The sequence below is a fragment of the Mastomys coucha genome, unplaced genomic scaffold (assembly GCF_008632895.1).
Source record: "Mastomys coucha isolate ucsf_1 unplaced genomic scaffold, UCSF_Mcou_1 pScaffold14, whole genome shotgun sequence".
NCBI lineage: Eukaryota > Metazoa > Chordata > Mammalia > Rodentia > Muridae > Mastomys > Mastomys coucha.
Window position 1 is genome coordinate 4,535,473 of NW_022196896.1, and position 13,119 is coordinate 4,548,591.

The window sequence follows — 13,119 nt, forward strand, 5'->3', positions numbered from 1 at the left end:
AGCAAAAGGCCAGCATCCTCTGTGTTCCAGAGCTATATAGTGAGATCCTACTTCAAAATAAAATTAAATCAGGCTGGAGAAACAGCTCAGGAATTACAAGTACTTGCGGCTCTTGCATATAACAGGTGTTCAAATCCAAATGTTTTTTATAATATGCAAATCTAGATTTGAAAAAAAACCAACATAAAATTAGAAATGAGAATATCTAAGATAAGGAAGAACAGTGAAGGAGACAACACAGAGTAGCAGACCAGTGAACATGACCAAAGTACATTACTACAAAAGAACATCATATAACAAAGTGGTGGATGCCAGTTACACTAGACCTTGAGAGGTAAGAGGCAGGAGGATCATTCCTGTTAGTCAGGCAGGCCTTCATGAGTAATGTAAGCCCATGATACTTTATACAATATGGTACCAGTAAAAGAAAAATATTCACAAATCATTGAATAATCATAAAAAAGGGAAAACTATGGAAGGAAATCAAGAACATGAAGAAGGTATAGTGGAGCATGTCTGTAATCCCAGCTAACAGGAGGCTGTGGAAGAAAGGATATGAATCTGAGCTGAGCTACATAGCAAGTTCCATGCCAGCTTAGACTAAACAGGAAGAGCCTGCCTCAAGACATAATTCATCAGCTAATTAGTTAATTAATTAATGATAAAATGTAACCTGACAAACTAAATTCAATTCCTAGACCCACAAAGTGAAAGGGGATAACCAACTCTTCAGAAGTTGTACTCTGACCTCCATATACATGTCCAAGTGTAGATATGGACACATGCTTGCATACACACAATAAGCAATGTAAAGAAATTAATAAATAGATAAGTAACTCCAGCACACAGAAGGCAAATTCAAGAGGCTACATACAAAGTGTTAGAGAAAAAGGTTTCAGAGGGAGTGCATGGGAGATAAGAGGGAGAATGTAAAGGGGGAATATGGTCAAAATATATTACATATATGAATGAAACTGTCAAAGAAAAAAATTAAAGAATATTTTTAAAAGATGATGTTTGGGGGCTAGAGAGATGGTCTGCATGTAATGGCACCTGCTGAGCAAGCCTAGAGAACAGAGTTCAATTCCAGGATCGCATAGATGGAAGGAGAGAACTGACTCAAAGTGTCCTGCTACCTCTCTATATGAACACTTTGGCATATACATGTCCGGGTACAGCCTGAGTCACAACAATACCTTGTCTTAAAAAAAAAAAAAAACCTTGTCTCAATTTAGAAAAGAGAAAGAGAGAGAGAATTCACAAATTCAAAGCTAATCTGGACTAAGCTCTTCATTCCAATACAACAAAAAAAGGCTCAGGCTAGGAAAATGGCTCAGTGGATAAGGATCCTTGTAGTACTTATGTAAGGACCTTAGTTCAAATCCCTAGAATTCACATTTACAAAAAAAACAGGTGTGGCTTGTACCACACCTGTATCATAATGCAGAGAGGGAAGTAAAAACAAAGCATCCCTGGAACTTGCTGGCTCCCAACCTAACTCCAAGGGTAGGAATGCCCTTTCTCAAGGACACTCAGCAGCCTCCTCCAGCCTCTGCATGCAGACCTACACATGTCCATCACAGACACACAGACACACAGACACACACACACACAGACACACACACACACACACAGACACACACACACACACACAGACACACACACACACACACGCAAACACGCACACACACACAGACACGCAAACACGCACACACAGATACACAGACACACGAATAAAGGATAGGAATACAGATCAGTATGTGTAAGGGTCTAACTTCAATTCCAAAATCACTAAGTAAATAAATATTTCTTAAAAGATTCACAATAGAATGATCAACTTGCTGAAGATAATACAGCTAGCCTGGCGGTGGTGGTGCATGCCTTTAGTCCCAGCACTTGGGAGGCAGAGGCAGGCGGATTTCTGAGTTTGAGGCCAGCCTGGTCTACAGAGTGAGTTCCAGGATAGCCAGGGCTACACAGAGAAACCCTGTCTTGGAAAAAAAAAAAAATCATAAATACATATAAGTAGGCTGAAAATAAATTTTCCTTTTTTTTTTTAAACTTTCTCGTACTATAACTTGCTTCAACTATTTTTCTCTTTTATTCAAGAGATTGAGTTTCTTTAACACTTTTTTATACTCCAGGACAGGGTCTGCCTATGTAACCCAGAATGGAATTATAGGTATATGTTACCACAGCTAGCTTTAAATTATCCTTTTCCCCCTTTGAAACAGAGTCTTACTCTATACTCCAGACTGGCCTTCAATTCACACCAATACTAAATGCTGGGATTACACACATATGCCACCATCTCTGCTTAAAATCTTTCAAATCACTTTTATTAATTGCTTATATAGCTTTATTGACTGAGGATTTCATATGAAATCTTAAGGAAGGCTTACAAAATACAAAAGAGAAGAATCAATGTGAACAAGTACAGTATCTCTGCTTCTAACAATTTCATACACTACTAGGCGATACTGTAAAATATGTGTTTAATATATAACATAAAACCTTTCCATCATTTAAAAAAAAAACAGTAAGTTGCAAGTTAGTTAAAACTTAAAACTTTCACTTTTTCTTTTTCTAATTTTGAGGCAGGGTCTCATTATGCAACCCCAGGTGGCTGGAACTCACTACCTAGACCAGGCTGACCTCAAACTCACTAGATTCACCAGCCTCTGCCTCCCTTTGCTGGCATTAAAGTTCTGTCCCACCACACCCTGCAATGTAAAGGCAAGCTACAGAATGGAGTTGGCAAATGTAAGGAACTACTCTACCAACTCAAGGTCCCTTTGAAAAGTGGGGTTCTAGGGAAGGGAAGGCATATTTGTTCCCGACATCTCAGAAGCAGAAGCAGGATCAGGAGTTAAAGGTGGTCCTCAAACTACATTGGCCATAGTTCAAGCCAGCCATACAATCACACACAAAGTGAGTACATGATGTTAGCATTTATTAAAAAATGCATGCCATCAGTGACAGAAAGCAGATCAACAGCTGTCTGGGAAAGAAAAGATTACAGAAGTTTCATACAACAGTGTATAGAAAGACTATTATGTGGAAGCCGTCATAATAGTTTCCCTATGTCTACATGTTTAAACAGTCTCTAGGCAGCCACACAGTGAGTTATATGAGAAAAAAAATTGTATATTAAAGTGAAGTGTTTTAGGTAAACTGGATGGAACACATACCAAGAGCCTGAGATTTAAATGTATATGGGTTTCATGTTTAAACTCCCTTTTTGAAGGTTTATGTCTATGTGTGCATGAATTATGAGTATAGTCCACATGTGTAGAGGTACTGGAAGAAGCCAAAAGAGGGAATCAGATGTCCTGGAAGTGGAGTTGCCAGTGATTGTGAGCCACTCTTCATGGGTATGGGGAACTGAAAGCCTGTTCTCTGGAACAACAGCACTGAAACAGCTCTCAAGCTCCTAAACTCATGTTTAAAGTTAGCCATCTCACCTGACCATGACTTGGTGTTAGCATGGCCAGGGCTGGCGATGAACTGTAGCACCAGAGCCTGTGGGTCCTTGTGAGTCTTAGAATGCCCCACTCCCATTTATCTGTCACCACATAATTGGTGTTGACTGGAATTTCCTGACAAGTGTTATCAACATAAATAAAGAGCTTGGGGGGCAACAAGTAAATTTAAAGGTGGCAAAAATTCTGAGACTCTCTAAATTTAATTACAAATGCCAAATGATGCCAGAAAAGATACCCAGTTACCAGCGCATCCCGACCCAAAGCACAACTGTTTCTTCATGTATGGGCTGAAATCTTCACATAAGCTCCATCCTAAAACTTCCTGCTTTGTGTTACCCAACATAGCTTAAAAAAAAAAAAGTTATAGTTTAATATACGGATTTTGGCTCGAGTTAAGAGAGAGTCACTCAGAATAAAGACAACCAGAAAGCAAGGGGGTGGACTTCTAAGAGAGTGTGGGTACCAGCTCCTCAATGGAGAGCCACAGCTCATTGTATTTTGCCTGGTGTTCAAACAGCTAAAAAGAGGGAAAGGAAACCGATACCGAGGCTTAACCCATCTTTGCAAACAGCTGCCCGATAATTACTCTATAACAGAGTAAATCCAGTGGAAACAGTACATGTATTCCTTCCTCAGTTTTATCACAAAAATGCTTTTGGCTCCTAGGTCCAGCTGACAAAGTTCCTATCTAACCGCTATCTAACCCGGTTGCTAGTAACTGTGGAGTCTGGTCCTTTAAGGTTACCATGTGCGATGTCTCCACAAATTCAGAGAACTGTGCCTCAGTTACTTCATGTGTATCCCCTGGAATATATGTGTGTGATCCAAAACTATCAAACTGTACACTTTTAAGTCACTGTCTTTTAGCCAAGCAGTGGCACGGGCCTATAATCTCAGGGACTCTGGAAACTCGAGATAGAAGCTCGCAAGTTCGGGGATGAGGCTACTCTATGTCAAACTCAAGATGGCAACATTCCGCAAAAGTCAATTTAATAGCAAAACCAAAAATCCCCCCGCTTTCCAGCCTCACTTCTGTTTAAGCTTTCCTCAATTTCAAGGCTCACCACCCAGCTACTCTTCTTTCCGAGAACAAGTCTTGCCGAGACAGCGAGACCCAGTCTCAAAAACATCACAAAGAGGTCCACAAACTTGAAGCTCCAGAAGCCTCTGGTCCAACTCCGGTCCTCACTCCTCCGCCTTGCGGGAGTCCCGAATGGTGGGCCACCAAGCGCGCGGCTCCCCAGGCCGGCCCGGCGCAGTGGGATTCGAACCCTCCCGCAGCCCCCTCCCGGGTACCTGCCACTGGCTGGCCGCGCCGCGGACAGTTCAGCCACCGCGGCGGGATCTTGTTATAAGCCATGTCTATGCCGCCTCGCCGACAGCGCCTTAGCAAGCCAGTCCGGACCCCAACGGCAGCAGCTCCACCCGGGTCCTCAGCGGCGCGCCACTTTCATTCAGGTTCGACTCCGCGGCTCCCGGCGAGCCCACAATGCACCGCGACTTCCGCCCCAAAGGGCCCGCCCCCTTTCTTCCGAGGTCAGGCGAAGTGGAAGCTCCGCCCAAGTGAGGGAGGGGAAGCTGCTGAGAACTAGAGGGACCGTTCCACCTGGCCCCGCCCCCTTGAGCCCCGCCCCCTGCATCTCTAGGCTCCGGCCTCTGCCACGCCCCGCCCCTGTTTTGCCTTGTGAGTACTCTGAGTGATGTCCCTTTTTTTCCATCTAAACAAGAGAAACCCCCAAAATAGAAGGAATCCAAGCTTCTTTCCACCTGTGGACTGACCTGCTACATTCAATAGGATTTTTCACAAGTGAAAAGGTGCTTTTCCATTAATCATAGCTCAAATTTGATGTCTCTGCTGGTCGTTTGAGAATCCTCCCTTGCATGCATCAAAAAGTCAGGAAAGCCAGAGTCTAGTTTTAAATGAGGTTTGGGTCGTTTGGCTTTTTGTTTTTTTGGTTTTTTGGGTTTTTTTTTTTTCGAAGTGTAGGGGACGTGCTGCTTACGACCCATGAAACATCAAAAATTAGTTCCAGAACCCTTAAGACTATCATTTCTGGAGCAGGTGGTTCTGATGTGATTTTTGCTTGTTTCTTTGTTTTGTTTATTGCTGGTTTTCATATCTATCTATCTATCTATCTATCTATCTCTCTCTCTCTCTCTCATGTATTTAGAATTTTTGAAAGTCTCTGTCTCAAAGGAATCACTAATAATGTGTAATTGGCCGAGATAAGAATTGACCCTGGTTACTACTGGGTCACGTAGACCAGGGAGCCTTGTGTTTCCCCCATTCTTAAGATTTAAAACACCATATGAGAAGCTGGAGCTATAAGAGCTTGGTTGTGGGCCACTAGGAGCAAGCTGGTTCTTCCTTATAATACCTTCAGTCATCAACTTGACATGCCTGAGGAGAGGAAACCTCGATTGAGGACTAACTGACCTGTGGCCATGTCTGTTGGGCATATTCTTGATTGCTAATTGTGGTGGTTTGACTGTGCGTTGCCCATGGGGAGTTAGGAAGTGTGGCCTTATTGGAGGAGGTGCAGCCTTGTTAGAGGAAGTGTGTCACTGTGGGGGTGGGCTTTGAGGATACTCTCTCTCTCTCTCTCTCTCTCTCTCTCTCTCTCTCTCTCTCTCTCTCTCTTTCTCTCTCTCTCTCTCTCTCTCAAGTCTGGCAGAGACAGCCCTCTCCTAACTGCAGTTGGATCAAGACATAGAACTCTCAACTCTTTTCTCCAGCACTGTGTCTGCCTGGATGCTGCCATGCTTCCCACCTTGATGATAATGGGCTGAACCTCTGAACCTGAAAGCCAGCTACAATTAAATGTTGTCCTGGTCATGGTATCTCTTCGCAGCAGTGGAACCCAAAACCATGACACCAGTTGATGGGGGAGGGCCAAGCTGCCTGTGGGTGATGCCATTCTTGATCTGATGGGTCAGTGCTTCTCAACCTTCCTAATGCTGAGAGACCCTTTTAATACAGCTCCTCATGTTATGGAGACCACCAACCACAAAAGTATTTTTGTTACCACTTCATAACTTAATTTTGCTACTGTTATGAATTGTACTGTAAATATTTTTTGAAAATAGAGGTTTTTCCAAGGAGTTGCAACCAGGAGGTTGAGAACCAAAAACCAACTGGCTAGGCTGTATAGGAAAACTAGCTGAGCAAGCCAGGGATGTCATCCAGAATTTCTCCAGAGTTCCTGCCTTTGGGATCCTGCTTGGGTTCCTGCCCTTGTTTCCCTTCCTGATGTACCAGGAGGCCAAAAAGATCCCTTCCTCCCCAGGAAGCTTTTAGCCAGTGTTTTATTTACAACGACAACAAAAGTGATCAAATAAAACACTCTTGCTCCAATGAGTAGAATCTAAATCCCACCTCTGGCCTTAGGTGGAGGGGGACATTATAATCTGGCTCTAAATTTACAACTTTTTTTTTACTATTGATCCCTCCCTTTAGAGTTAATCCAACTGAGTAGCAGGCATCTGACCAGGAGACCTCCCTACTTCTAGTTTGCCTAGGAAGGTTTGCTGAGGAGTTGGAAGGAATAATTAATGACTATTATCCCCTTAGTGAGATAGTGTATTTACACACCCAAAGTCCTTCCTCCTGTATAGTCACTTAGAGATCTTCACTAATGCTGTTCAGCTTTCTGCTTGTTTCTTAACTTTAAAAAAGCGTAACTTTTCTTTCCTCCTGATTGCCTTTTTTTTCCTAATATTGGCCAAAATCCTACACATGCTTGCCCTGACATTATGGATAATCTCAATCTCTCTGTAAAGCCCCAGTCACGTGACAGGTTCTTTGGAATTGCAACATCCCCTTCAAGTGGAAACATGTTGCAGGAATAATAAAAAATGAATCCACCCAGCAAACTTTTCTGCCGGGCCACATTTCATCACCATGTCCTGGCAGGCTCTTTTTTTTTTTTTTTAATTTTTATTTTATTTATTTTATGTGTATGAGTACCCTGTAGCTGTACAGATGGCCGTGAGCCATCATGTGTGTGGCTGCTGGGAATTGAACTCAGGACCTCTGCCGGCCCCACTCACTCCAGCCTGCTCACTCCAGCCCCACTTGCTCCAGCATAATTCACTGTAGCTGAAGAGACACCAGAAGAGGGCGTCAGATCTCATTATGAGTGGTTGTGAGCCACCATGTGGTTGCGAGCCACCATGTGGTTGCTGGGAGATCCGAACTCAGGACCTTCGGAAGAGGAGTCAGTGCTCTTACCCGCTGAGCCATCTTGCCAGCCCCAGCAGACTCTTATTACTCTTTCCCAGCTATTTGCAACATCTCGCTCACATGCAACTCTTTACACACCCCCACAACCATTCATCTAGATAGCACCTAGGACCCGGTAGGTAATGCATGACTCTTAATGCTTTAATGTCCAATCAGATTTATATAATAATAAGACCACAATTTACAAGATACCAATACAATAATTTCAGAACCAAATAATAAAGACAATATTCTAACCCAATTAATCTATTTTGTAAAAAAAAAAAAAAAAAAAAAAAAAACCTTTGCTGTCTAACCACTCAAGATCTGACTCTTCGTCATCCTCTGACTCCAGGATGATCTCGTCCTCCTCCTGCTCTCTCTGACCTTTCTCCTCCTCCAACTTTAGCTCCACCTCTCTATTCCTGTCCAATCACAGGCCTGTCCCTGCCCTACAGTGGTTGGATAGAGAAAATGCTGCAGCAGAAACACTCACACAAAGTGCGAGACCCTTGAGCCTCAAGAGGTAAACAAAGATTTATCTGAAAACTGGAAACTGGAAGATTCCTGAGGGCTGTTACCCACCAGTAGACAAAGGAGTGAGCCACTGCTGGGAGACAGGCTAAAAAGAAACAGTCAATGATAGAATTGCCTATGGGCTGCCTAGAAAGCTGGGGGGGGGAGGGGGGAGCGTGGGGAGGGGAGCTTTTCTGAGTCATCACCCACTGTGGAGTATAGGCTTTCTAGCCTTGCAGCTGCCTTTGAGTTATGCCTGCTCCTTATCAGCAACCTGACCCACACTTCTGTTAGTAACCTCACTAAAACCCTCATGGGTTCACGAAATTGGAAAAAAGTATACAAGTATAGTCATTACTGTCGTGGTCTTCCTTTGGAGGGTAGGAAATATATGTGCTGTGTCTCCCCAGCACATGTCTGTCACACAACATCCCATGAGCCATGCAGCTGCTTGCCAGCATCCATAGCCTAACCAGAATGCTGTGGGCTTTCTTGTTCTCCGTCTTGCTGTTCCCCAGCCCCTTCTTCCCAGCAACTACTGCTGCCTGCGGATTGCCTGCTGTGTTTGTTTTCTCTGCCCTAAGCTTCCTTCAGTCAGTCCCTTAAATAAGTTCCTGCATGATTTAAGCTCACTGTGTCCTTTTCATTCAGTTAAGGATCCGCCTGTATTCAGAAATGGTGCTGCCTGTATTCAGAGTAGGTCTTTCTACCTCAGTTAACCGGATTTAGAAAGTCCATCATAGCCCTGTCTATAGGCCAACCTATTCTATACAGTTCCCCCTTGAGGGGCCCTTCTCAAGTGATTCCAAGTAATGTCAACTATAGAAGACCAGTAAGCACCACAGTGACAAGTTGGCTATCATGTAACCGTTTGACTTCACAGGCACCAATTCTCTCTTTGAACTGCACAATGAGCTGTAGGAATGGTTCCTCAGGTAAAACTACTTGCCACTCAAGCCTGACTGTAGAAGTGAAGAGCTAACTCCAAAAATTATCCCCTGATTTCCATACTTGTACTGTGGCACTTACATATCTAAATCCAGGCACTCATGTAATAACTGGCGTGGGTAACCCCATTCTCGAAGAACCAAGAAAGAGACCGCTGCAAAAGCACGAGGTTAATTTATTAATTGAAGCTGGTATACCAGGGTCAACTCTGTAATAGAGACCAGAGAGACCAAGAGGTAACAAAGCTCTAGGCTTTTATACCATTTCAGAACAAAGTTTTACAACTTACAAAGTTATAATTTACAACATGGGCTAGTTACACTTTATCTTGTTCATTGTTCTTTAGTTTCTATGACTTTTCCTCCCCGTTAGGATAAGATACCTGTGACTCGCAGGAGGGGTGGGGGAGATCCTCTCTCCAAGGGATGTCTCTTGGAAATGGAGCATTCCTTTGGGGATGGGTGTTTGCTCTGTAAACTCTCCTAAAACCCCTTTGCCTAAAAGATAAGGGGACTTCCTTGCTTTCTGGTAACTTTATGAAGCATCCCCATTTGGCTCAATTTCTACACTCATACAGACATACTTAAAATAAATCTTTTTGCTTAAAAACAAAAAATTCATCTCTGTGTAAAGATTCACATCTTTAATCCTAGACTTAGGAAACCGAGACAAACAAAGATCTTAAGTTTGAGGCCAGCCTGGCCTACACATAGAGTTCCAGACTAGCCAGGACTCCATAGTGAGACTCTGTCTCCAAATATGTTTGGCTTTAAAAAAAAAAAAAGATATTAATTTGTCATTTCACATTATGGACCCTGTCCCACTCATCTCCCTGTCCCCTCAAATCTACCCTCCACCCTTGGAACCTCTGGCCAAAAGAGGAAACACACAAGCAAAATAAATACCACAAAACATAGAAAACATCTCATCGTGGAAGCTGTAGTGTGTCACAGTGTGTCCCACAGTCTATCCCTCTGTCCATGCAGCTTCACTTGCAAATGTTCTCTGCAGTGAGTCGTTGATCTGGTTTGAGCTCTCTGGTTTCTGTGACATTGTCAAGGTTATTTTCTCCTCCCGGCTATTCTGTTGTTATCCGGTGTCCTTGAGATCCTGCAGTTTTAGATCCAAAAGACTAACCCTTTCATGTGCCCCAACAGTTCACAAATGATGTAGATTTTGGAGTGGGCCAACTCAAAGCCCTGGACCTGGACTGCAGCTGAGCTGGATATCCACCAGATATCCACATGAGCAGGGCAAGCTCTCCAGCTGCTCCAGCTAGGCCACCCAGTGCCACCATCAGCAGAAGGCAAGGTCAGCTCTTCCACACTCATGCCCTCAGACCAGCTCACCCACACACACACACACATACACATCCAGCTCCACTGTGCTGCCCAATCAAGGCACAGGGCCTCCTCTCCTGGGGCCCAACACTCCTGCTAAGTCCTGCATGACTGTGGAAGGGACAGCATGACGCTGTTTCTTACCCCTGGAGCAGAGTATTGAAGTTTAGTAGGCTTAAGGCTTGTTTATATAATAATGTATATAATTTACTTTATGTTCCACCTTCAGAAAATGTTCTCCCTACTAAGGTTAATGACTCCATGATAATAAGCAGCACAAGTCCAGGAGGCTACGGTGTATCTAATATTCCTCGGCAAAATGGTAAACCTTCAGGGCAGCTCTGAAGAGTGTGGGGAAGAACTCTGACAGCATGAGTTCAAGAATATATCATTTCTCAACTGTGCAATATATAAGGATGCCATCTGAATTGTATGAGGGGCTTCATGGGCCCAAAAGAACAAGAGAGAGCTGCACCAATGAGTCAGTAAAGGGAAAAGAATAGTTAAAAATCAAGGCTCATGCCGGGCGGTGGTGGTGCACGCCTTTAATCCCAGCACTTGAGAGGCAGAGGCAGGTGGATTTCTGAGTTCGAGGCCAGCCTGGTCTACAGAGTTCCAGGACAGCCAGGGCTACACAGAGAAACCCTGTCTCAAAAAAACAAAAAAAAAAAAAAGAAAAAGAAAAAAGAAAAAGAAAAAAAATCAAGGCTCATGGTTCAAAAGGAGCACCAGGAAGTGAGAGGACACGTGATCTCAAGACAAGAGCCCACCCAGCCAAACTTACTGTCTGTGCTTACAAAGGCAGGCAGATAGTTCTACGTTCATTTGCTATGGTTAAAAAAAAAAGGGGGGGGGGGACTTGCTGTGTCTAAGAATCAAGGGACTAAGGTCATAAAACGCTGACTTGGGATAATCAAAAGGGAACCTAGGGTAATGACTGAATCTATATGTAAATGAAAGACTAGCCTTTGGTCTGCAAGAGATGAGCTGTCTAGACTTCTGTCTAGAGAGCTGTCTCCAACAGCTTGCACCCATCACTGACTCCAAGCCTTCAAGCCCTTCCTTCCACTGCTCCCAAACACCCCTTCCTCAGGGCCCCCTCTCCAAGCTGAGCCTAGTCCTTGCCATTCTCCCAAGTGCTCCAGCCAATGAGGGACTGGGCCAGTTCTCCTATCTCACCCCCTTGGTCCTGACTCACCCGGGGCCTTCACCATCAGGGCCAGCAGCACTATATTCACCAGGCAAGGTTCAGGGCCCCCGCTCTCCCAAGTGCTGCAACTGGCAAGGAACAGGGCCAGCTCTCCTAACTACCACAGGTGGTGAGGGGTGGGGCAGAGAGGGTATCACCCCCTTCCCCGTACCCATTCCACCTCACAGCAGACAAGTAGCAGGGCCAGCTCTCCTGGGCCCACTCCTACGGGGCCTGCTCACCTGCATCCCATCCACCAGACACAGCTCAACTGTGCTATCTAGGCATGCATAGCCATCAGGCTACAGAGCAAGTTCCAGGATGGCAAAGCGTGAACAGGGAGGAGACAAAATAGGGAAGTTAGAATCAGGGATTTCTTTTGTCATTTCTTTCCTTTTTTCTATCTTTCTTAGATAAGGGGGAGAGGGTTAAAAAGAAAAAAGAGGGGATACAGAAATATTATAAAAAAATTAGACAAATGGGGGTAGATTATTGAATCTATTCTTAAACTAGAAAAACATTTTGTAGCTATAATCCTACACTAGTAAAGAACTTTATATTTAATACACAATTGAGGTTATATTTTGTTAAGTTGGTATACATTGACCTAGGTTATTGTATATTAATACAAATTTAAGGTTACTTTTGATACATGAAATACATATATATGTTCATAGTATTTATTTGAGATGTATTTATATAATTCTTAGAGATACAATATAAAGGTCTAGTCCTTTTAAAAGCTGCTATTGCAAACTGTTAGGAATGATAAAATTCAAGTTATAAACTACTAGAGATAGTTAAGAAATACAAATTAATAGGCAGATAGTCAAACTTATGGTCATATTAGATACTAGTTTAGTTAATTACAATAAAATGGTTTCAAAGTTATTCAGATAGTAAATAGCTAAGAGTAAACAATGTTTGACAACTCAGATATACTATAGATAAATAGTTGGTCTTCAAAAACCTCAGAGATCCATAGACCACGGCATTTAAAATTATTATTAAAAGAACTTTTGACTATGAGATAGGTCTGTTCCTGACAGTACCCCCACTCCACTTCAAAGATGATGAGCATCAATAACTTCCATATGGAATAGCTTCAACTGTGGTAAGCTAGCCACTAGGCAAAGAAAATGCCTATGCTTCAACTACAGATAAGTCTGTCCAGAAAGGACAAACAGATGCAGGGAAGTCAACCACCAAGCTCTGCCAAGACAGGCTAAGCAATTCTTGCTTCACAAAAAGTCTGTCATAAAAAAACAAAAAACAATAAAAAAACATAAAAAAGAAAAAAACAAACAAAAAAAAGAAAAACAAAAAGTCTGTCATATATACTGAGCAGAAGGCTGAAGATGGATGCTCCCATGTTATAGAGACAATTCTGGGTAACTGTCCAGGCAGCCAACTGTCTGT

The 13,119-nt window shown here is 43.2% G+C and overlaps 1 protein-coding gene across 3 annotated transcripts in view; it reads right to left on the reverse strand.

Moving 5' to 3' along the window:
* Positions 1-5,000, reverse strand: part of Rngtt (RNA guanylyltransferase and 5'-phosphatase) — a 211,138-nt gene extending 206,138 nt beyond the window's left edge. For 2 of the 3 annotated variants that reach the window (XM_031366420.1, XM_031366423.1), the window contains exon 1: positions 4,782-5,000. In XM_031366420.1, coding sequence (XP_031222280.1) covers positions 4,782-4,845 — 64 coding nt within the window. In that variant the 5' untranslated portion in view covers positions 4,846-5,000. The remainder of the gene's footprint in view (positions 1-4,781) is intronic. The other variant, XM_031366422.1, reaches the window with a different exon arrangement.
* Between the last annotated feature and the right edge of the window lie 8,119 nt (positions 5,001-13,119).